Raw genomic sequence first — 25,289 nt, 5'->3', positions numbered from 1 at the left:
TAAGAATCACCCACACGCATCGCTCTCCCTCTGGCAGGGTGTCCGATCGTGCATGTCGCCGGAAACATTTCGCGACGCAGCAGCGCGTGGACAGGCTCGGGTCCCACTCGCTGGCGGACAGTCGATGTAGCGTAGCGCAGGAGGACTTGCCACGATGGAGCGCGGGATGGACGGTGACCTACCTAGCCACTGGGAACAACTCGGAAGCGGGGGAAACAACCCCAGCATCCCAGGACACCGCGCACACTGCGGAAGTTCCTTCTCACGGGGTTATCCACGTGAGATATTCCAAGAATTCTAGATTTGAAGCTTTTGTGACTGCAAGGATTCATACTTTGTTTTTTTCGGTAAAGTCACGTAGGTAAAATAAAACTAAATTAAATCACGACGTTTCGGAGGCAACACAAGCTTCCGTCTTCAGGTGGAATAGTCAGCAGAATATCTGTGGAATAGTCACAGCAGATATTCTGCTGACTATTCCACCTGAAGACGGAAGCTTGTGTTGCCTCCGAAACGTCGTGATTTAATTTAGTTGTTTTATTTTATTTTACCTACGTGACTTTACCGAAAAAACCAAAGAGTATATTCCAAGAAGTAAAATGTGAACGTGAAAACGTTTAACATTCACCTTTATTACAGCCAAACATGTACATTGGCGTACAAAATAGTAACAAACTGGGGCTCAATAATAATGTAACACTGCGTACAAATCGACAAAAAAATATTCTCTATAAAAAATATACAATCAGAACATAGCTTAGGTCACAGGAGTCGGCAAGGAGGGTTACAGTCACACTCGCAGAGTCGGTGACCCGGGGGGGGGCCCGGCAGGCTTCACGCGAGCCGTTTGCTCGGTATGACCGGCATTGGCCAGGTCTGGCTCCATCACCACGAGCAAAGGCCGCTACTGCTCCTGGGCCTCGAGCTCAAGAGGAGTAGGGCCCTGCCTAGGCCGTGACCATTGATTAACCTTAGTTCACAATAAATAACGGAGTTGTGCGTCGTCAGCACGTCTCTTTAAAGTCTCGAGTGCATTTCCTCGGCCGAGCCATACAGCTCGCCACGGCGCCCAGAAGCGTGCGCTCCAGACGTCCTGCGTATGGACCATCAACCCTGAAAATATTGCCATGGTCCAGCACTCGGTACCAGACAATCTGGCGTTTTGCAAAATCAAAATCGCAGTGTCACGGCGCTACCCAGCACCGCAAGTGCTCCGCATCGGCGTGCGGCCCCGCGGACTTTGATTGTCACCAGGGCAGGTGGCGTTTGACATTTTTAGCCGATGTGACTTTTGCCACAGCGATGACTCGAGAGTATGAGAGTGATACGATGAGTGATACCACGAGTGATACCACGAGTGACACGAGCGAGTGACACGAGCGGCGACGCCGTGGCGGGACAGCTCCGCAAGGGCACGACTCAAACCCTGTCCACGCTTGAACGGCGAAGAGGGCTCCTCTCGCTCACGTCCTCTTCAAGCGATTGTCGAAATGTCGATTAGCACGAACACCATATGAACGACGTTACAGAAACTCTACAAAGCATCCACGAGGCATTAATCCATCATCCCCCACCCGTTCGCTTGGAACACTCCGTGTCGGGATTGCCGAAGGCGCCGTGACTAGGGAGCGTCCGTGCGCTGGGGGCTGGTTGCCGCGGTTTCCCTGCTACTCTCCAAAGCGTTCTCGGCTCCTGCTGTGTGTTGCTCGGCACGTCCGACGTTTTCGCGCCACGTCCCCCGGGGGCTTTTTGGGCAAATCAACGGGACATAGTGCCAGGCAACACACGGTACACCTCAAACGCGCGTCGGAGATTCAGCCGTGCAAGGTCCACATTGCGCATTGACCTAATTAACAGCCGCTTGGAAATTACGATCAAAGCCTTGTTCCTTTTGAGGTTGAACATCGAGACCTGAGTGATGTAAATATCACGTTACAAATAAAAATTACGATTACCGTGTAACAACCGCTCTGACGATTTTTTTATACAAATAAATCATCTCGTGAAATGATGAAGTCAATAAACAAGACAAACGCGAGGGTCTCCATGGGCCTTCACCACCACCACCACCACAGTCAGCACCACCACCACCACCGTCATACACTCGCAGTGTCACGCTTCCACAGACATCGTGTGTTCATGCACCACTCCCCGTGTGCCACGCGTCACCAATTTCTGCGCACTACCTCACACAAGAGCACCACCCTCACGGTACTTGTATGTGACCGTCAACAGCCATGCTCAATGCACTGCTGGACGAAGGCCTCCACCCAAACCTGCACCACCTCGCACGCGGACTTCGCCACAATCTGTTCCACCGCTCCGTCGCCACGCCTGCGGTCCGTCGTGATTCTCGTCCACCAACCATCGTCCCTTCCAGTGCAAGCCCGCTTGCTTTGACGGCGTCGCTCAAACGTGAACGCGCATCGGCAGCAGCGCCTTCCTGCGAGCGCGAGCCGTGCCGCCTCTCTCTCACCGTGGGCTTCGCCCTGTCCCCGGGCCTCACTCTGCTTTGCGTGCATCTGCTCGATGGCTGAATGTGCGCTGTGACACTGTACTATTGCCTAGCAACAGGAGGCTCGTGTCCAGTTGGCCGGCAACAGAAGGCTCGTGTCCGGTCGCCATGGTAACTGAGAAAACGCAACAAACCGATGTAATCCCACGCCACGCGGGAGGGAGACCGTGACCCCGCGGGGGTTCGCTGGCTGGTACCATGCCGCCGACTCCCCACATTATGGGTTTACGAATCCACGGTTTTGTTTGAACAAGCACCTTCACCAACCCACGCATTGATCAGCGTGGTGAAGTATGGTCAAACATTGCCCAAGAACGATACGGCACGGGATGCCCTTATCCACCAGTAGATCGACAGAGGGCTGTCGTGCCATTTGTTCAAATACAATTTGGTTGGAATCATTGACAGGATGGAAATAAATGGACACATCTTTACAAAAACGCTCCTGACCCAAACAGTGAGGCCACCAAGTCCTCCCACATGCAAATCGATGTGGAATTGGCGGCCTCTGTCAGAGGAGTGGAGCCGGCTCCCGTGCCGGCTCCACTTGCGGTCACTGAAGCCGGCGGCGTGGCCACCCACCGGTGGCATGGACGCTTGCGCCTCGCCCAGCACCACGGCCCTTGTGGGCATCGCTCTTCGGCCATAGCCGGCCGCACGACGACCACGGACGGAGAGAACGGTGCGTCGCGCCGGTTCCGTCCAGCGGCCAGACGTTGTGCAAATCTCTCCCGTCGGCCGCCGCAACTTTGCGTAACCTTCGTGCTCGCATAGTCGACCGGCGGCGGAGCGCGAACCGCTCCCCCGTGTCACGGATCGCACGTAATAATCTCATCATCACCACCCCCGTCCTGGCGAACTCCAGTCCCCCACCCCCACGGGCTGGAAATAAAAATACTGCGCTGTCGAAACAACTATTCCTAACTATACTCTTTGGTTCTTTCGGTAAAGCCACGTAGGTAGAAATAAAATTAAATAGTCACGTATTTATACTACTACGTGACTTTACTGAAAGAACCAAAGAGTATGGATTCCTGCAGTCACGAAAACTTCAAATCAAGATTATTCCTATCTACACTGAACGAGATATTTGTGTTTTCTTTCTCACAGCATCGAATTAACTCCCCGCCCCCCCAAAAAAAACCCGTCATTTCTAGAGCAGGTACGTGCCGCCGGTAGATCCCACGGAGATGCGACGTCTCCCCCCGTCGGGTGCCCGCAGCTCCCATTGTGCCGCTTTCTGCTGGCCACATGACGTTCTGGGCCTTTGCTCAGGAATCGTTTTTCAAAAACAAAATTAAAACCAAAGCAGCAGGAAGCTGTGCATGGCCTCGGGATGAACCCAGGTCAAGGGTCAAAGCGCCACGCGAGACGAGGAACTCGCGGCCACTCGGGGGGCCGCTCGGTAACGCGACCGGCTCGCCACGGGATTCACACGGCTACAGAGAGCCACGACCGCCGTGCCTGCATAACGCACACGGCAGCCCGCTTCAAACAACCCACGGTGGAAACCCCTCGACAGCATCACGAGCCATGTGCAGGGAGACTCACGGGAGCGGCGAGTTCACCGCAGCGCTCTGCCACGCTCCGCCGCCGTGGCCAGCGCCTACACCAGTGCTGGGGCATGGCGTCGGAGCGCGTTTGGCGACGCGGCACTGCGCGAGATCGGAACAAACCGCGGAGATGCACAACCCCCGCCCCGCATTGCCATCGCCGATTTGGCATCCGTAGCGACGAGTCGCCGAGCCGGCACGCGGCAGAGAGCAGACAACAGCAGACCCTGACCACGCGCAGCGCAGACGGCCACTCTGGAGAGAGCAAAGCGCCAACGCGCTCTAACATTGACGATTCGAACTCGCAAAACCAAGCGTTCACAAACACGGTGGTCACGTCTGGGGGGGGAGGAACGGAGGAGGTGGAGGGGGAGCCGTCAGCAGTCCTCGGTCGTCGCCTGGAGCTGCTTCCAGAGCTGCAGCAGCTCCTTGGGCTTGAACTTGTGCACAGCGACCATCTGGCGCAGCGAGCACGGCGCCGGCAGGCGGTCACCCAGGAGACCGGTGAGGAAGCCACGCGACCGCAGCCCCCACGTCCGGAAGCCATGGTGGTTGTGCGTGGCTATCCCCAGCCGGTCGGCACAGAAGCCGAAGAAGACGTCGTCGATGGGGTAGAGCTCCATCTCGTGCGAGACGCCGTAGAACTTCCTGACGGTGGCCGCGGTCATGAGGATGCTGCCGCCGCTGACATAGGGAGGGTACGCGTTGCTGCTGTGCATCTCCTCGGGGACGTAGTACTTGCTCATCCGCGTGTTCACGCGCTCCGTATCCCTGATCACCAGGCCCGCGTAGAGGTCCTCGCTCATCGGTAAGAACCGCAGCTCGGAAGCCAGCCGCTCGGTGTTGAGGAACATGTCGTCGTCGCCGTTGTACACGAAGGTGGCGTTGTCGGTGCAGCGCCGCTGGAACCACGCCATGAAGAGCACCTGCTTCAGCGTCAGGTTGAAGAAGGCCTCGTCGAATGCCCACTGCAGCACGTCCTTGTAGGTGGCGCTCTCGTAGCGCACCAGCCTCTGAAAGTCCTTGTTGGAGGACAGGCCCATGATGAAGAGGCGCCGGACGACCACGCCGCTCGTCTCGCGCTGCTGCCCGTAGCTGTGGCGGATCGCCATTCTGCGGTAGTAGTGCTCCGGCCGGGACTTGATGACGAGCAGAAGCACCGGCCGCTCCCCGTCGGCCGCATCGCGTCGGCACTTGTCGGCTTGGTCGACGAGCAGCGGGAAGGAGCGGCAGTGCCGGTAGGCGAGGAACCGCTGGATGTGCGACGGGAACCACGCAAAGTTTGCGAACTTCGTTTGAACGCTGTCATTGGGCAAGCACTTGGGGCCGGGGAGCAGCCGCTCGGCGCTCCACGCGGCGGCGGCGTCGTCATCGCCGGCGCCAGAGAACTTCGGCAGGTTGAGGAGGGCCACGTTGCTCGGCCCGTTCGGGTGCTCGACGGTCACGAACACCACCAGGAAGCCGAAGCCCGCAAGGAGCAGCAAGAAGAACGACGCCTCTCTGGACAGCAGTAGCTTGGCGAAGATGGTGAGGTTGATCATCCTGCCGGCGGGGAACGGCACACGGGTGAACAGGCGTCTCATACCGGTTTACTCTGCAGCACAAACACTCTACTGTTCGCGGGCACACACGGGCACACACGGGCAGACGCGGGCACACGCGCACACAGGCAACGAGCACACATGCACGCGCACGGGCACACGCGGGCACACGCGGGCACACACACGCACACACGCACGCACGCGGGCACACGCACGCTTCCTTCCACCGGCACCCACAGATCAAACTACACGGCAATTACACCGAAAACCGGTCGCTCAGGGAAGGTGACACTCGGCGACGGAGGCCCACGCACACAGAGCAGACGGTCGGAGAGAGACAAAAACGGAAACGCAGCGCTGCGCGTCCGCGAGCCCCGGCCAGCGCGGGGCCTCCCGGCGGCGTGCGGAGCGGCACCGCGTGTCGCTGCACGTCCTGGACGCATGCGCAGAGCCTCTCGCCAAGCAGGGCCGTTTCCCCCTCTCGTCGCGTCTCGGCGAACCTTCAAGCGTGCTACTCCGCGTGCCGCTCCGTGCACTTTTCAGCCGAGTCCATGTTTCCGATCCCCACGTGAGGGAAGGTGACACGCGCCGGTCTAAACGCTCGTCTTTTTCTCTAGGCAACTTGCTCTGTCGGTTTCGTTATAAAAATACACTTTCGAAACGCGCCCCATCTCGCCCGCCTCTTCGTTTCGCTGCCCGCGCTGCCCGCACTGCCCGCGCTTCGCGTGCGTGGGATACGTCGTGACCGCTCGTGCTGCGCAGGGATCATAATCTTTATTTAGACTGGAGGAATCCGATGAGCTATGAAGCTCTTTTTCGTAGATGTCCAGGTTTTGACGCCAAGCCCCTGCAGCGTGGCGTTGACAGCGACGGAGCCAGAGGCTTGAAGGGAATGATGAGGTCAAGCGTAAGAGGTTCAAATATAAGTCGGTGGGGCACTCCCGGACGATTCTACCAATAAACACCGCGTCGCTCTTCCGCAAGATATTGGCTCCTACTGCTTTTGGATTCGACGTTATATTTATCAATTTCGGGTGGAAGAGCGTTGTTAAAGCGGACCGACGACTTTTTCCCCGTGAATGTCCTCACCAACAGAAATGCTTTTGTTTGACGGGTTCGTCATTACCGTACAACGAACCGTGAGGGAGATGCAGCGAGTGACGGATGCGTACATAATAGTTTTTTTTTTGTTAGATCGCGTAAATAAATGTGTCGTTAAATCCGCCACCACCCGTAAACAGAACTTGCCAATTCGTCACTAGTACAGCACACCGGTATGTTGGAGAGCAAAGCCACAACATTTACAATCTGAGTACGACGTTTCGCCAGTAATTACAACTAGCTTCATCAGGCGACAGCCAGATTTGTGGAGAAATACTCATGTTTCATTCCTTAAATAGAGGGATAGATGCGATGACGTCACGTGCGTGTCCTTCTTGCGCAAAGTGCGGGGGGACTTATATGGTAATCAACGCACATTAAATGCGCATTATGCAAGCCCATTGCTCTTGTACCTCCTGTCGATTGTGTATACTAAAATAGCCGTACCAACGGTAATCACTATTGAAGTATGGTGACCTGTACAGGCATGCATTTAAACATTGTTTCATTTTATGATTCGCTTCCAAACAGAACGAAGTCTGTAGCTGTCTGAACAGTTAAAATTATTTTTAATTCTCTCAATTTCGATAGATTCTCTAATTAGTTTTGCACAGAACTTCAACATTATCAAAATCAATTGAGTGTTTATTGGCACACGGGTTTTGCCACTACCGACAGTTGTATTTGGGAGTATTTAATATTTATTTGGTGTTCTTTTAGTCTCGTGCTGATCATTCATCCTGTTTGCCCAAAATAGTATTTGCCACAACTGTAGTTAATCCTGTACACACCTTCTGTTGATAGCTTCGGTAATACATTTTTTGTACTAGATAGTAATTTCTGTATTTTATGTACCGTGCCAAATCTGACTCGATGTTTTGATTTTCCAGACATTTGGCGAGTTTATCAGTTGCTCCCGCAATGTACGGTATTTTAATAACTTTAATTACTTGGTGAGTTTCAACGCTCGTGTTATTTGATTTGGTTTTGGCATTCAATGCCCTGTTCATTTGTGCATCATTGTCACCGTTCAATTGCAGACTTCTTTAACATGTTTAATTTAACTTCTCAGACTATCACCATCTGACACTTTTATAGCCCAGTGCATGAGCGTCTTGATGAGAGTGGATTTCTGTGCGGGGTGATGGTGTGACTCTCCATTCAGATAGGGGTCAGTGTGTGCTTTCAGTAAACGCTGTGTTATTTTACCATACTTCAATAGGGATTACCGTTAGTACGGCTATTTGTAGCACACAATCGAGGTACAAGAACAATAAAGCTCGCTTATGCATAATGTACATTGATTACCATAACGCAAATGACAATGAGTATCCAAAGTCATTAAAATTCATTAATCCTCCCCCACCGTTCGCGCAAGAAAGGCTCACAAGTGACGTCATGACATCTCTCTCTCTATTTAAGGAACGAAAGGGGAGGATTTCTCTACAAATCTGTCTGTTGCCTGATGAAGCTAGTTGTAATTACTGGCAAAACATCATATTCAAATTCTAAATGTTGTGGCTTTGCTCTCCAACCCACCGGTGTGCTGCACTAGTAACGAATTGGCACATTCTCTTTACGTGACAATCCTTACTAGTTGGCTGTGTTGGGTGGTGGCAGGTTTAAGGACACCTTTATATATTTACGCGATCTAACCCAAACAACCTCTATTATGGATGATATTGGTCGCGAAAGCCTACGTGTTAAACAGAACTAATCTATCTCTGGTGAGGCTGTTGCAACCTTAAAAAGGGCTAATCTATCAAAGGTGATGTGTTGGGCAATGGTCCTTCTTCATAGCACAGAGGCCATGGAGACAGAGCGGATAACAATTGGAGACTTCACTTAATATTTTGTTTCCTTTCATGGCATCGGTCATTATCAATGCGTTCAGTTTTTATTTATTCAAAAATGGAGAAAACCAATTTGAAATGTGACTCCCATCGGCAGGATTTACCATCGTCAGTCAGACAAGTAGCGGCTTGAAGCAGCAGGCTCGCCTGGCAGGAACTTTCCACGGGCACAGAGCCAGGTAAGTCCCTGGCTCTAAGCACGCAGGTCTGTTTGTTAGTGATCGTGGTAATTACGCTGGGACCATTTCTCAGCGGCCATCCATGTTATGCACACGAGATGCAGATTATTTTTAATGCTGGCTTTGCGCTATGACGCTTGGGGTGACATCACCGCTATCTCCACGCCACCGCTTCCCAGGTGCCGACGCGTTTTTCAGCACACGTGCAACGCTGACGCACGCTCTTGACGACGAACCTCGTTGGAAGCGATAGGCGGCGTGGGATTAGAAGTGCCCCGCAGCAGCCTTCCTCCAGGGAGACACGGCGCCTGCTCTTACGCACGCACACACGCATTGCACCACACGAATTAACATTTTAAAACCCCTGATATAAGCTACGAGTACACAATGACCGTGAAGCACTCCCAGCAGCGATGACACGCACACAACCTGCGAAACAAGTTCTTGTTGAAACGGAAATCGAAAACACAAACTTGCTGCATTGAACAAACTGCCGAGCGGGCGAAACGACCGCCGCCGAGCGGCGCACGCCGCAGGTGGCATGGCAGAACGCGGCTCCCTGGGGGCTAGACCCATCACGGGGGAAGCCGCTTCACTTGTGCGGAGGCCATGTGCCAAGAGCATGGTGGGGCATCGTTTTGAGGTAAAGAAGATTCCCATCGCCCTGTTTGGCGGTGATGACGTCACCAGCACATTGAAGCCACGGCATTCGTATCAGTAGACGAGAGAGAGAGCTCATCGCGAGGGGCAAGTCGACGCAGGATGGGAACAGACAGGCCGAGAGACGTACACGCAACGCAACACTTTTTGTCCGTAATTAAATCCGCACGAGCCAATTTATTCAAGTTGCGTTTCTCACGTCGCGTATCTGACGACGACGACGACGACACATTCTCCTGCTGTTGTAATGCGTTCTGTCGTCGATTGCAGAGCGCGTCACACGCTAGTTTGGTTGCAAGTGAGCTAAATTGCATCTTGTACCTTGATACTGACAAAAGCCAATCTGAACGAGATTGTGAGTAACCTTTGACAGACGCACAAAACTCGAACCCATACTTAACCCTGGATAGCAATAATTAACATAATCTGGCTTAAAGAACTCACAATTTACAAGCGACCTAAGGCCTTCAACACAAGGCAGCAACGGTGTGCATTAATTATTTGGAACTCATTCAGCGTCTCATCAGCAGAGTCAGGCTGCTCACTTGAACCAATGCTGGTGAACTGCCAGACGTTTATAGGAGAGGACCCCCCCCTGTTAGTTATGCGTCCCAGTTTTTGACGCAAATCTTTGCAGGCAATCATTAGCGTCGCTGTGCCGGGCATCTTGTTAGGTGGCCGCGGCAACGGCTTAACGAGGAAACGCACCAAGGGGTCTCGCATGCAGAGCCGCCACCACCACCGCCACCACCGCCACCACCACCGCCACCACCACCGCCACCACCGCCACCACCGCCACCACCGCCACCACCGCCACCACCGCCGCCATCGCCGCCGCCACCGCCACCACCGCCACCACCGCCGCCACCACCGCCACCACCGCCACCACCGCCACCACCACTGCTACCACCACCGCTACCACCGCCACCACCGCCACCACCACCGCCACCACCACCGCCACCACCGCTACCACCGGCGCTGCCCCCGCGGGATCCTGGGCGGCCGTCCGCACCACGCTCGGAATTGGGCGCAGCGAGACCTCCGCACGGCGCCACAAAGTCCTCCGGTCGCTAGGACACAAGATTCTCTCTTTTCAAGTCGCGTAAAAATGTTGCTCGTTTGACGTGGAGGGGCTGACATGTGAAGGATTTCTGTTTGTTATTAATAGTCTTCACAATGGCGCCAATTATTGTTTGCTGCTGTGTATTGGAGTTTTGTGTCAAACTAGGACCCATATCTAACAGAAATGGCGCTTGCCTATAAACATCTGACCATTTCAGCAGCAATGGTTAAAGCAGCCCAACTGCTTCTGATGAGACGCTGAAAGGAATGTCAAAACCATCATGGGACCTCCTTTGCCAGTACCAAAATATGAGAATAGGTTTTCCCCTTCTTTCTGGCAACAAACAGCTGTGTTTAGATGTTAGAACACCAAACTGAAACCTTTTACAAGGAATTATGTCTGCATTAACCACAATACTAGTGGTCAGAATGCAACCAAAAAACACTGATAATATATGCATTGTCTTTGAAACTGATTGGTCCACACCATAGACACCTTTCAATTGTGCCTAGTCCCAAACGGTATTAGACCAGAGGATGCCAAAAGGCGTACAGCACAAAGACAATGCACTATCAGAGTAATAATAATGGTTAATGCAGACATAATTCCTTGTAAAATGTTTCAGTTTGGTGTTTTAGCATCTCAACACCTGTTTTGTTGCCATAAAAAAGGGGAAACCCTATTCTCAATGTCAAAACCAGTTTTGCTCAATTTGAACCAAGTTTGATGATAGAATTCACTCCCGGAAGGCGTGACCGATGGAATGTGCTAACAAAACTATTTTTTTGTCATGTGGCAAGAAAAATGTAAGGAGGTATGTTGCCTGCTTGGTTTGATAATCATTTATCATATTCTTGGTTCTTTCGGTAAAGTCACGTAGAAGGGAAACAATAAAATAATAAAAATATAAAACAATAACATTTTATATGAATCCCTGCAGTCACAAGAGCTTTAAATCAAAATCATTTATCATTAACGATGCTGAGAGATGATTCAGTGTTCTCACTGAGACTAATTAATTAAGACCAGTGCATCGATTCTGCACCTCGATTTGAAGAGACTTAAATTCGCCCACTTATTTTGGGGGGTATTTTTTAATATTTGAATGCATTCTTTATCTTAAAAATATATAAACAATCATTAAATAAAACTTGATTTGAAGCTTTCGTGACTGCGGGAATTACTCTTTGGTTCTTTCGGAAAAGTCACGTAGAAAGAAAATAAATGATTTGCTAAATTTGAGTGAGAGACAAAACACAGACATGGAGACACAGAGACAGACACACAAGCAGATAGACAACACAGAGACACAAAGAGACACAACATAGACACACAGAGACCCAACGCCTCTGTGCTGAGGCCTTAAATAGACAAATAGGGGGGGGGGGGGGTTGTGTGCTGTGTCTCTCTCTCTCTGTCTCTGTGTTGTCTCTCTCTGCTTGTGTCTGTCTGTGTGTCCCTGTGTCTGTGTTTTGTCTCTCTCTCAAATTAAGTAATCTTTGGAAGAACGTAACCACCAGGTAAGGTGCTGACTGTTGTGTTAGCCGACTCTCTGTGTTATTTGGAGCGTCAGCTCGCCCCACAGCAGCCGGGCCCAGCGCCTCCTCCTCCCGATGGCAGCCCCCTCCCTCGGGGCACCGGCCACGCCGAGTCCACCGGAGCGGAGCTGCTTCAGTGGGCTGTGTCGCGCTCCCTGTCGCTTGTTTCCAAGTTTCACTCAAAACGCTTCGGAGCGCTTGAAGAGCACGGACTTGGAAATGATGCAGCGGCAGTGAGCCACGTGGGACTGGCTCAGAAGGGAGCGCGCGCCACGCCGCCTCCCTCCCTCCCACCCAGCCCCCACTCCTCCTACTGCTCCTCGACTCTTGAAACTCCTGCACCCCATGCAGATTTCAGGATTTTTGGGGGTGAATAAATAGATACGGCAAATACCATGCCGTGCAGACAGAACGCGTACAGAGCGAGGATCAGGAGGCGTTCGCTATCGTCGCTCGCAAAGTGTTCATGGAAACGAGGGGCGAGTTTGACATGCGGGCGCACACATATTCAGACAAATGCGCTGTGCCCCCCCCCCCCCGCTATGCCCCTCGCTAAGCATCACTTTAGTGGATGCAAATTTTTGGCCAATGAAAGTAAACCACGTGTAAACCATTGTGTGCCGTTTGCACCGTGTTGGTAATGTTGTTGTTGCTGTCATCAGGTTTCTATTTGTGTAACCGATGACTCATAAAAAAAATTGCATTTATTGCCCAATGGGTTTTACCCGCTCCAAAATAAACCATAAACAAAACCAAAATTATTTGAGATTAGTGGGATTATGAAATTCTGTATTATATTGGTACGACTAAAGTTTTGCTACCTTAGGTGCTAGCAATATCGGCTCTGACCCTTGGTCTAAAGGAGGGGGGGGGGGCAGTGCGAGCGCCATAATGAGCGCCGTGCAGCAGCGATGTCACTGCACTGCCGAGTGAGGCTCAAGCCTGAGACTTGGAACTCTGACGGTGGTCTGTCCGAGCCGTGTTCCGTCAAAACCACAGCTCGCGTACGAGGGCAGTGGTGCACTGCGCCAGGGCTTCATTTGTCGCTGAATAGGGAGGTGGCACGTGACTAGAAGTAGCCATAAACAGAAGTATACATCATGACTTAAAGCTTTCGTGACTGCAAGAATTCATATTCTTTGTGTCTTTCAGTAAAGCCACGTAGACGAAGAATAATACAAATATCACGACGTTTCGATCGCAACACAAGCAATCGTCATCAGGTGAACAAAGATAGCGGGAGAGCTGCTGAGGCAGGAAAAAAAAATTCCAACTCTCTGAGTTACATTAACAAGTTAAATGTATTTACATTAACAGGCTAAATGTCTTTACATTAACAGGCTAAATGTCTTCACATTACCAGGCTAAATGTCTCACTAGTACAGCCACCGTTGCGGTGGTTCTCTTACATTGACAGGCCAATCTCTCACAATACAAAGGCCACCTCCACAGCTTCGTACACGCAAATTCCATCTCTAGCCCCGCCCACTTATGACCCTTGGGCTACGCCCATCTCAAACCTATATAACATCCTGCCTCAGCAGCTCTCCGAACTTACATTGACATGCAAATTCCATCTCTAGCCCCGCCCACTTATGACCCTTGGGCTACGCCCATCTCAAACCTATATAACATCCTGCCTCAGCAGCTCTCCGATCTTACATTGACATGCAAATTCCATCTCTAGCCCCGCCCACTTATGACCCTTGGGCTACGCCCATCTCAAACCTATATAACATCCTGCCTCAGCAGCTCTCCGATCTTACATTGACATGCAAATTCCATCTCTAGCCCCGCCCACTTATGACCCTTGGGCTACGCCCATCTCAAACCTATATAACATCCTGCCTCAGCAGCTCTCCGATCTTACATTGACATGCAAATTCCATCTCTAGCCCCGCCCACTTATGACCCTTGGGCTACGCCCATCTCAAACCTATATAACATCCTGCCTCGGCAGCTCTCCCGCTATATTTCATCACCGGATGACGATTGCTTGTGTTGCGTGATATTTAAAAAATATATATATTTTTCTATTTACGTGGCTTTACCAAAGAATAACAAGTATACATGATGTTGTGTGCCGAGTGTGACTCCCCTCCCGGAGCGCAGACCAGGAACCGATCCCAATGGCGCAAAGCAGCAGCGCGTCCCAGATGGTGGTCTCAGAGCGGCGTGCAGTGGCGGAAATCGCCACGCGGAGCAAGGGGGCTGGCGGATTGCCACATTTCCACTCGGGCACCACGTGGGCGATTTGGCACCGTGGGGAGCACAGGCGTTGCATCTGTCAGTCAACCCGTAACAGCTGCTGCATACGTCATCTGATCTCCTGCACCTAGCCTGGCACGTGAGGCAACCCATAACCGGGTAAGTCCCATGACCTCCTGTCATCAAGCCTTCGACTACTTCACGTGGCCTCAAAGTGCACCTAGCCTGGCACAAGCGCTGTGGAGATGTCACCGTCAGTTAATGGCGAACGGCGGCCGTTGTTGTTTTGCGAATGGGGAGCGGTGGCGCAGGGGTTTTGTGAATGGGAGCGGTGGCGCAGGGGTTTTGTGAATGGGGAGCGGTGGCGCAGGGGTTTTGTGAATGGGGAGCGGTGGCGCAGGGGTTTTGTGAATGGGAGCGGTGGCGCAGGGGTTTTGTGAATGGAAGCAGTGGCGCAGGGGTTTTGTGAATGGGAGCGGTGGCGCAGGGGTTTTGTGAATGGGGAGCGGTGGCGCAGGGGTTTTGTGAATGGGGAGCGGTGGCGCAGGGGTTTTGTGAATGGGAGTGGTGGCGCAGGGGTTTTGTGAATGGGGAGCGGTGGCGCAGGGGTTTTGTGAATGGGAGCGGTGGCGCAGGGGTTTTGTGAATGGGGAGCGGTGGCGCAGGGGTTTTGCGAATGGGGAGCGGTGGCGCAGGGGTTTTGTGAATGGGGAGCGGTGGCGCAGGGGTTTTGTGAATGGGGAGCGGTGGCGCAGGGGTTTTGTGAATGGGAGTGGTGGCGCAGGGGTTTTGTGAATGGGGAGCGGTGGCGCAGGGGTTTTGTGAATGGGAGCGGTGGCGCAGGGGTTTTGTGAATGGGGAGCGGTGGCGCAGGGGTTTTGCGAATGGGGAGCGGTGGCGCAGGGGTTTTGTGAATGGGGAGCGGTGGCGCAGGGGTTTTGTGAATGGGGAGCGGTGGCGCAGGGGTTTTGTGAATGGGGAGCGGTGGCGCAGGGGTTTTGTGAATGGGAGTGGTGGCGCAGGGGTTTTGTGAATGGGGAGCGGTGGCGCAGGGGTTTTGTGAATGGGAGCGGTGGCGCAGGGGTTTTGTGAATGGGGAGCGGTGGCGCAGGGGTTTTGCGAATGGGGAGCGGTGGCGCAGGGGTTTTGTGAATGGGGAGCGGTGGCGCAGGGGTTTTGTGAATGGGGAGCGGTGGCGCAGGGGTTTTGTGAATGGGGAGCGGTGGCGCAGGGGTTTTGTGAATGGGGAGCGGTGGCGCAGGGGTTTTGTGAATGGGAGTGGTGGCGCAGGGGTTTTGTGAATGGGAGCGGTGGCGCAGGGGTTTTGTGAATGGGGAGCGGTGGCGCAGGGGTTTTGCGAATGGGGAGCGGTGGCGCAGGGGTTTTGTGAATGGGGAGCGGTGGCGCAGGGGTTTTGTGAATGGGGAGCGGTGGTGCAGGGGTTTTGTGAATGGGGAGCGGTGGCGCAGGGGTTTTGTGAATGGGGAGCGGTGGCGCAGGGGTTTTGTGAATGGGGAGCGGTGGCGCAGGGGTTTTGTGAATGGGGAGCGGTGGCGCAGGGGTTTTGTGAATGGGGAGCGGTGGCGCAGGGGTTTTGTGAATGGGGAGCGGTGGCGCAGGGGTTTTGTGAATGGGAGTGGTGGCGCAGGGGTTTTGTGAATGGGAGCGGTGGCGCAGGGGTTTTGTGAATGGGGAGCGGTGGCGCAGGGGTTTTGCGAATGGGGAGCGGTGGCGCAGGGGTTTTGTGAATGGGGAGCGGTGGCGCAGGGGTTTTGTGAATGGGGAGCGGTGGTGCAGGGGTTTTGTGAATGGGGAGCGGTGGCGCAGGGGTTTTGCGAATGGGGAGCGGTGGCGCAGGGGTTTTGTGAATGGGGAGCGGTGGCGCAGGGGTTTTGTGAATGGGGAGCGGTGGCGCAGGGGTTTTGTGATTGGGGAGCGGTGGCGCAGGGGTTTTGTACACCGCAAGGGACACGGGGACCCGGGTCTAATTTCCAGCCCTAATTCCATCAGTGGCGAGTGCACAAGTTCTAGGCTTCCCTTGGGTCGACTCGGCCTTAGATGAGTACCTGGTGCGCTCTGTAATGCATCAGCACCGGGTAAACAAAGGCGGCCGGGCGTGGTGCTGACCGCACCACCCACCGCCTCGTGTCGTACCGGCCTTGAACCGCCGCTCACTCTACAGAGCGGCTCTGTCCGTGGGAAGGCTGCATTTTTTTTATTTTACTCCCTCTCTCTCATCGCCTGCATGCTGGGCACGTGGGTGACAATAACCTCGCCCTCCGGGACACTAAATAGACAATGTGCTGCCTTCCCTAGCCTGCATCCACCCCTTGCCTGCATCCACCGCGTAAAAAACTACATTGAAGAAATATCACACATTCCCATCGGCCACACGGCTATCTTTGATGACGTAATTTTAGCAACATTGGGTCAAAGCAAAAGAGGCTAAACTCTGGACCGGTCTCAATGTTCAGTCTTATCAGCAGAGTCGGGTTGCTCGCGTGAACCAATGCTGGTGAACTGCTGAGCGTTTATTGGCAACCGCCCTTCCTCTCTCTCTCTCGGCGTGCGTGCGTGGTAGCGAGACGTCCCGAATGTTGGGGTCCAATTGCTCGGAGTTCAACTTGTGGCGTTGTGTAAGAAGCACGACGATGAGTTTGACGACGCCGAAGCGGAGCGAGTGACGTCTCCTGTCGCGCTGCGGGGAATGGGGACCGTCGAGACTGCACGTGTGTTGACACAACGAAACGTCGCACGCTACGCCCCGACCACAGCTCGCAGGCGAGAGACCCCCGCGCAGACACCGAACGCGGTCACCGGACACGGCGCGGCCGTGCCACACCGGGCACCGTCAGGGCAGGCAGCACTCGCCGCCATTGCTTTCCATTCAGAGATACCAATCCATAACACGGCACTCGGCACCTGCAATTATATCATTATCTTCTTCAGACATGATTGTTCCACTGCTGGATGAAGGCCTTCACAAGCCTCCGCTATCTCTGATGTGATAATCTACCCACAGGACCCGCACGCGAGCCGATATCGTCACACGGTCTCCTCTGCGGATGTCCCTTGGCACGCCTTCTACCCATCACACCCCACGTGATCTTCATTGGAACGCTTTGGAGGGTTAGGGTTGGTGAATTACGTGGATTTGTAAAACTCCCCAACTCACCAGGCTGCGAGATGGCCAGGAGACTGCAGTACAGCAAATGGGATTGCGACCCATCTGTGTGGACCTCTGAATGTTTTCCCTTCATGCGCACAATGGTCCTCTGAGTTCGAGAGGTTGCTCCCAGACACTCCTGAAACATTCAACTGGCCAAACATTCCAATGCAGGACCCTCATGAATACATTCTTGAGATTCAGAGGCTCTCAAATAAATATTCATACTTCTTGTAAAACGAAGTTGCCAAGCACAAGTCTAAAGGCCGACAACGTCAAATGGTCAGCAACGCAGAGCACGATACAAACCTTGAGTTACAAGAGTGAACGCATTTGTTCACTTGAGGCAGGATGTTGTTGTAAGAGCCCGGGGAAAGAGGTGATGATCGAAGGAGAGAAATGCAAAGTGGAGCAGTGCGAGGAAGGAAGCAGGAAGATAAGTCAGGTGACCTGCAGTGTGGTGAGTGTGGTGTGACAGTGTGGTGAGTGTGGTGTGACAGTGTGGTGAGTGTGGTGAGTGTGGTGTGACAGTGTGGTGAGTGTGGTGAGTGTGGTGTGACAGTGTGGTGAGTGTGGTGTGACAGTGTGGTGAGTGTTGGTGTGACAGTGTGGTGAGTGTGGTGTGACAGTGTGGTGAGTGTGGTGTGACAGTGTGGTGAGTGTGGTGTGACAGTGTGGTGAGTGTGGTGTGACAGTGTGGTGAGTGTGGTGTGACAGTGTGGTGAGTGTGGTGTGACAGTGTGGTGAGTGTGGTGTGACAGTGTGGTGAGTGTGGTGAGTGTGGTGAGTGTGGTGAGTGTGGTGTGACAGTGTGGTGAGTGTGGTGAGTGTGGTGAGTGTGGTGTGACAGTGTGGTGAGGGTGGTGTGACAGTGTGATGTGACAGTGTGGTGTAACAGTGTGGTGAGTGTGGTGAGTGTGGTGTGACAGTGTGGTGAGGGTGGTGTGACAGTGTGATGTGACAGTGTGGTGAGTGTTGGTGGGACAGTGTGGTGAGTGTTGGTGTGACAGTGTGGTGAGTGTGGTGAGTGTTGGTGGGACAGTGTGGTGAGTGTGGTGTGACAGTGTGGTGAGTGTTGGTGTGACAGTGTGGTGAGTGTGGTGTGACAGTGTGGTGAGTGTGGTGTGACAGTGTGGTGAGTGTGGTGTGACAGTGTAGTGAGTGTGGTGTGACAGTGTGGTTTGTGTGGTGAGTGTGGTGTGACAGTGTGGTGAGTGTGGTGTGACAGTGCGGTGAGTGTGGTGTGACAGTGTGGTGAGTGTGACAGTGTGGTGAGTGTGGTGTGACAGTGTGGTGAGTGTTGGTGTGACAGTGTGGTGAGTGTTGGTGTGACAGTGTGGTGAGTGTGGTGTTACAGTGTGGTGAGTGTGGTGTGACAGTGTGGTGAGTGTTGGTGTGACAGTGTGGTGAGTGTGATGTGACAGTGTGGTGAGAGTGGTGAGTGTGGTGTGACAGTGTGGTGAGTGTGGTGTGACAGTGTGGTGAGTGTGGTGAGTGTGGTGTGACAGAGTGGTGAGTGTGGTGTGACAGTGTGGTGAGTGTGGTGAGTGTGGTGAGTGTGGTGTGACAGTGTGGTGAGTGTGGTGTGACAGTGTGGTGAGTGTGGTGAGTGTGGTGTGACAGTGTGGTGAGTGTGGTGTGACAGTGTGGTGAGTGTGGTGAGTGTGGTGAGTGTGGTGTGACAGTGTGACAGTGTGGTGAGTGTGGTGTGACAGTGTGGTGAGTGTGGTGAGTGTGGTGTGACAGTGTGACAGTGTGGTGAGTGTGGTGTGACAGTGTGGTGAGTGTGATGTGACAGTGTGGTGAGAGTGGTGAGTGTGGTGTGACAGTGTGGTGAGTGTGGTGTGACAGTGTGGTGAGTGTGGTGAGTGTGGTGTGACAGTGTGGTGAGTGTGGTGTGACAGTGTGGTGAGTGTGGTGTGACAGTGTGGTGAGTGTGGTGAGTGTGGTGAGACAGTGTGGTGAGAGTGGTGAGTGTGGTGTGACAGTGTGGTGAGTGTGGTGTGACAGTGTGGTGAGTGTGGTGTGACAGTGTGGTGAGTGTGGTGTTACAGTGTGGTGAGCGTGGTGTGACAGTGTGGTGAGTGTGGTGAGTGTGGTGTGACAGTGTGGTGAGTGTGGTGTGACAGTGTGATGTGACAGTGTGACAGTGTGACAGTGTGGTGAGTGTGGTGTGACAGTGTGGTGAGTGTGGTGTGACAGTGTGGTGAGTGTGGTGTGACAGTGTGACAGTGTGGTGAGTGTGGTGTGACAGTGTGGTGAGTGTGATGTGACAGTGTGGTGAGAGTGGTGAGTGTGGTGTGACAGTGTGGTGAGTGTGGTGTGACAGTGTGGTGAGTGTGGTGAGTGTGGTGTGACAGTGTGGTGAGTGTGGTGTGACAGTGTGGTGAGTGTGGTGTGACAGTGTGGTGAGTGTGGTGTGACACTGTGGTGAGTGTGGTGAGTGTGGTGTGACAGTGTGGTGAGTGTGATGTGACAGTGTGGTGAGTGTTAGTGTGACAGTGTGGTGAGTGTGGTGAGTGTGGTGAGTGTTGGTGTGACAGTGTGGTGAGTGTGATGTGACAGTGTGGTGAGTGTGGTGAGTGTGGTGTGACAGTGTGGTGAGTGTGGTGAGTGTGGTGAGTGTTGGTGTGACAGTGTGGTGAGTGTGGTGTGACAGTGTGGTGAGTGTGGTGTGACAGTGTGGTGAGTGTGGTGAGTGTGGTGAGTGTTGGTGTGACAGTGTGGTGAGTGTGGTGAGTGTGGTGAGTGTTGGTGTGACAGTGTGGTGAGTGTGGTGTGACAGTGTGGTGAGTGTGGTGTGACAGTGTGGTGAGTGTGGTGAGTGTGGTGTAACAGTGTGGTGAGTGTGGTGAGTGTGGTGACTGTGGTGTGACAGTGTGGTGAGGGTGGTGAGTGTGGTGAGTGTGGTGTGACAGTGTGGTGAGTGTGGTGTGACGGTGTGATGTGACAGTGTGGTGTGACAGTGTGGTGAGTGTGGTGAGTGTGGTGAGTGTGGTGAGTGTGGTGTGACAGTGTGGTGAGGGTGGTGTGACAGTGTGATGTGACAGTGTGGTGTAACAGTGTGGTGTAACAGTGTGGTGAGTGTGGTGAGTGTGGTGAGTGTGGTGTGACAGTGTGGTGAGGGTGGTGTGACAGTGTGATGTGACAGTGTGGTGAGTGTTGGTGGGACAGTGTGGTGAGTGTTGGTGTGACAGTATGGTGAGTGTGGTGAGTGTTGGTGGGACAGTGTGGTGAGTGTGGTGTGACAGTGTGGTGAGTGTTGGTGTGACAGTGTGGTGAGTGTGGTGTGACAGTGTGGTGAGTGTGGTGTGACAGTGTGGTGATTGTGGTGTGACAGTGTGGTGAGTGTGGTGTGACAGTGTGGTGAGTGTGGTGAGTGTGGTGTGACAGTGTGGTGAGTGTGGTGTGACAGTGTGGTGAGTGTGGTGTGACAGTGTGGTGAGAGTGGTGTGACAGTGTGGTGAGTGTGGTGTGACAGTGTGGTGATTGTGGTGTGACAGTGCGGTGAGTGTGGTGTGACAGTGTGGTGAGTGTGGTGAGTGTGGTGTGACAGTGTGGTGTGACAGTGTGATGAGTGTGGTGTGACAGTGTGGTGAGTGTGGTGTGACAGTGTGGTGATTGTGGTGTGACAGTGTGGTGAGTGTGGTGTGACAGTGTGGTGAGTGTGGTGTGACAGTGTGGTGAGTGTGACAGTGTGGTGAGTGTGGTGTGACAGTGTGGTGAGTGTGGTGTGACAGTGTGGTGAGTGTGGTGAGTGTGGAGTACGGACACACCTGTATATACTATGAAAAAGACAAGAACCCCCCGTTATAGCCATACGACTGTAGGGGGGTGCTGTTTAGACAGCACCGATAAATTCTGCGACCATCACCACGCCCTGCCGCCATTGGCTCCCCAGTAATTTTTATATTTTTTTCACACTGCACCAGGCACCAGGTACTGATTTAAGACCGAGTCGACCTAGGGGCGGCCCAGGACCGCTTGGGATTGTTCATCACCGATGTCGGCCGTGAGCGGCAATGTAACGCGGCTCTGTGCCGCGTTCGGAGATCGGGGACATCGCCGACCGTCTGCTGCCCACTCGTGTAACAAACACTTGTGCGGAGACCTTCAACCAAGAGTGGATCGACCATGGCCGTTGATGGCGAGGCCTCATATCCCTCCGATATCCGCTCATTCACACGCAGCCCCTACTAACGTTGCGAGTAGACACACAACAACAAGGGTGGCTCTCCAGTCGACAGAACAGAACACGAGGGGTGGCGTGTGGATAGTACCACGCCCGGCCGACTTTTACCATCCCAAGTGGCAATGTTGACGCATCGTGACACCAGGGATTCATTTGATGCCGAGTCGACCTAGGGGAGGGCCTGGTAAGGGTTCAGATGCTCGTCACTGGTGGTGGCCGTGAACGCGGAATGTGACTCGGGTCGCCGGGTTCGTAGCGCGGCGCGCTATCCTCTACACTACCACTCCCCACACACACACAGACACATGCATCATACACACACAGACACATGCATCACACGCACAGACACATGCATCACACACACACACAGACACATGCATCAACAACAACAACCGCCATTCGCCACTAAGTGGCGGTGACGTCACCACGATGCTTGTACCAGGCTATGTGCACCCTGAGGCCACGTGCATCACACACACAGACACATGCATGACACACACACAGACACATGCATCACACACACAGACACATGCATTACACACACAGACATGCATCACACACACACAGACACATGCATCACGCACACACAGACACATGCATCACACACACAGACACATGCATCATACACACACACAGACACATGCATCGCACACACAGACACATGCATCACACACACAAACACATGCATCACACACACAGTCATGCATCACACACACAGACACATGCATCACACACACACACACACAACACATGCATCACACACACACAGACACATGCATCACACACACACAGACACATGCATCACAAAGATAAAGATCCCCCATATAGCCTTAACAGACTGTAGGGGCAAGTGCTGTTAGCGAGCACCTATGAAGGCCGGAACGGTACACGAGGGGGTGGGTGGCCAGCACCACGCCCGACCGCCTTTGTCTCCCTAGTGGCAATGTTTACACACCGCACCAGGTACTCATTTGAGGCTGAGTCGACCTAGGGGAGGCCTGGGACCGTTTCAGATAATCGTCACTGGTGTTGGCCGTGAGCGGGAATCGAACCCGGGTCGCCAGGTTCATAGCATCACACACACACAGACACATGCATCACACACACAGACACATGCATCACACAGACATGCATCACACACACATCACACAGACATGCATCACACACACATCACACAGACATGCATCACACACGCAAAAAGACAAAGATCCCCCATATAGCCTTAACAGACTGTAGGGGCAAGTGCTGTTAGCGAGCATCACACACACACACCCACACACAGACACATGCATCACCCACACACACAGACACGTGCATCACACACACACAGACACATGCATCACACACAGACACATGCATCACACAGACATGCATCACACACACATCACACAGACATGCATCACACACACACAAAAAGACAAAGATCCCTCATATAGCCTTAACAGACTGTAGGGGCAAGTGCTGTTAGCGAGCATCACACACACACCCACACACACCCACACACAGACACATGCATCACCCACACACACAGACACGTGCATCACACACACCCACACACAGACACATGCATCACACAGACCCATGCATCACACACACACACAGATACATGCATCACACACACACAGACACATGCATCACACACATGCATCACAGACACATGCATCACACAGACACATGCTTCACACACACAGACATGCATCACACTCACACACATGCATCACACTCACACACATGCATCACACTCACACACATGCATCACACCCACACACATGCATCACACCCACACACATGCATCACATACACATGCATCACATACACATGCATTACACACACACATGCATCACACCCACACACACACATGCATCACACCCACACACACACATGCATCACACACACATGCATCACACCCACACCCACACACAGACACATGCATCACACCCACACACAGACACATGCATTACCCACACACAGACACATGCATCACACACACATGCATCACATACACATGCATCACATACACATGCATCACACACACACACAGACACATGCATCACACACACACAGACACATGCATCACACACACACACAGACACATGCATCACACACACACATGCATCACACACACATGCATCACACACACACAGGCATCACACCCACACACAGACACATGCATCACACCCACACACAGACACATGCATCACACCCACACACAGACACATGCATCACCCACACACACACACGTGCATCACACACACCCACACAGACACATGCATCACACAGACCCATGCATCACAAACACAGACACATGCATCACACACACACATGCATCACACACACACATGCATCACACCCACACATACACATGCATCACACACACATGCATCACACACACACACAGACACATGCATCACACCCACACACAGACACATGCATCACACACACCCACACACAGACCCATGCATCACCCACACACACACACGTGCAGCACACACACCCACACACAGACACATGCATCACACAGACCCATGCATCACACACACACACATGCATCACACACACACACATGCATCACACACACAGACACATGCATCACACACACACACGGGTACAAGTAGCGCTCACGAGTGCCCCGAGTACGAACACTGACGGTGCTGCCATGTCTAACACCACCAGGGGTCTTCACCCTCATTCGGCATCGGCCCGCGGACACAAGGCAGCTCAGGGCGTAGCCAGAGGTCTGTCTCTGCCCCCGAGTCTGCTTGTGAGTAATAATTAATCCGTCTCTCCCTGGGTCTTCGTGTCCGAGTCTTTGTCCCAGGACCCCGGCAGTGCATCGACTGTCCCCGTCTCCCCGAGCGCCACTCTGCCCGTCCCCCGTGTCTCGCTTCGGTTCCGTGTCCCTTGCGCTCTCTCGGTGTCTGTCTCCGCGCCTCTCACCGTGTCTCCGTGTCCCCGTGTCTCCGTGTCCCCGTGTCCCCGTGTCTCCGCGCCTCTCACCGTGTCTCCGTGTCTCCGTGTCTCCGTGCCTCTCACCGTGTCTCCGTGTCTCTCACCGTGTCTCCGTGTCCCCGTGTCTCCGTGTCCCCGTGTCTCCGTGTCCCCGTGTCTCCGCGCCTCTCACCGTGTCTCCGTGTCCCCGTGTCTCCGTGCCTCTCACCGTGTCTCCGTGTCCCCATGTCTCTCACCGTGTCTCCGTGTCCCCGTGTCTCCGTGCCTCTCACCGTGTCTCCGTGTCCCCGTGTCCCCGTGTCTCCGCGCCTCTCACCGTGTCTCCGTGTCCCCGTGTCTCCCTCCGTGCCTGTCGCCGCCGCTCCCTGCCTGGATCCCCGCGGACTCCGAGACAGCTCCAAGGGAACAAAAACCGACGTCGGATCCCCGCACCGCCTCGAACGACTGCGCCCTCCCCCTTCTCCCCCCCCTTCTCCCCCCCCACACTCCCCCTACCCCCCCCACACTCCCCCTACCCCCCCACACTCCCCCTACCCCCCCCCCACACTCTCCCTACCCCCCCACACTCCCTCCGCCCACTTCCCCCGCTCCCCGTCTCCTCCCCTTCCTCGTCCCCCAGCTCGTCTCTCCCCTCCCTCCTCGTCTCTCCCCTCCCTCCTCGTCTCTCCCCTCCCTCCTCGTCTCTCCCCTCCCTCCTCGTCTCTCCCCTCCTCCCAGCTCGTCTCTCCCCTCCCCGTCTCCTCTGCTCGTCTCCCCCCCCTCCTCGTCTCC

At 53.8% G+C, this 25,289-nt stretch overlaps 1 protein-coding gene across 1 annotated transcript; it reads right to left on the bottom strand.

Moving 5' to 3' along the window:
- Nucleotides 1-612: 612 nt before the first annotated feature.
- Nucleotides 613-24,968, bottom strand: LOC116950418 (N-acetyllactosaminide beta-1,3-N-acetylglucosaminyltransferase 3-like). The gene is made up of 3 exons (XM_032968140.2): nucleotides 24,835-24,968; nucleotides 8,979-9,050; nucleotides 613-5,610 (listed from the first exon to the last, which is right to left on the bottom strand). The coding sequence occupies exon 3, from the start codon at nucleotides 5,607-5,609 to the stop codon at nucleotides 4,446-4,448; it is 1,164 nt and encodes a 387-aa protein (XP_032824031.2). The 5' UTR covers nucleotide 5,610; nucleotides 8,979-9,050; nucleotides 24,835-24,968; the 3' UTR covers nucleotides 613-4,445.
- Between the last annotated feature and the right edge of the window lie 321 nt (nucleotides 24,969-25,289).

This window comes from Petromyzon marinus, chromosome 39, assembly GCF_048934315.1.
Source record: "Petromyzon marinus isolate PM22_M1 ecotype Great Lakes invasive population chromosome 39, UKy_Petmar_22M1.pri1.0, whole genome shotgun sequence".
Lineage (NCBI taxonomy): Eukaryota > Metazoa > Chordata > Hyperoartia > Petromyzontiformes > Petromyzontidae > Petromyzon > Petromyzon marinus.
The sequence above is the reverse complement of the archived record's forward strand: the minus strand, read 5'-3'. Positions and strand labels throughout refer to the sequence as shown.

Bases quoted from the DNA above. Each gene is read 5' to 3' on its own strand.
- LOC116950418 (XM_032968140.2), bottom strand. From the start codon at position 5,609: ATGATCAACCTCACCATCTTCGCCAAGCTACTGCTGTCCAGAGAGGCG.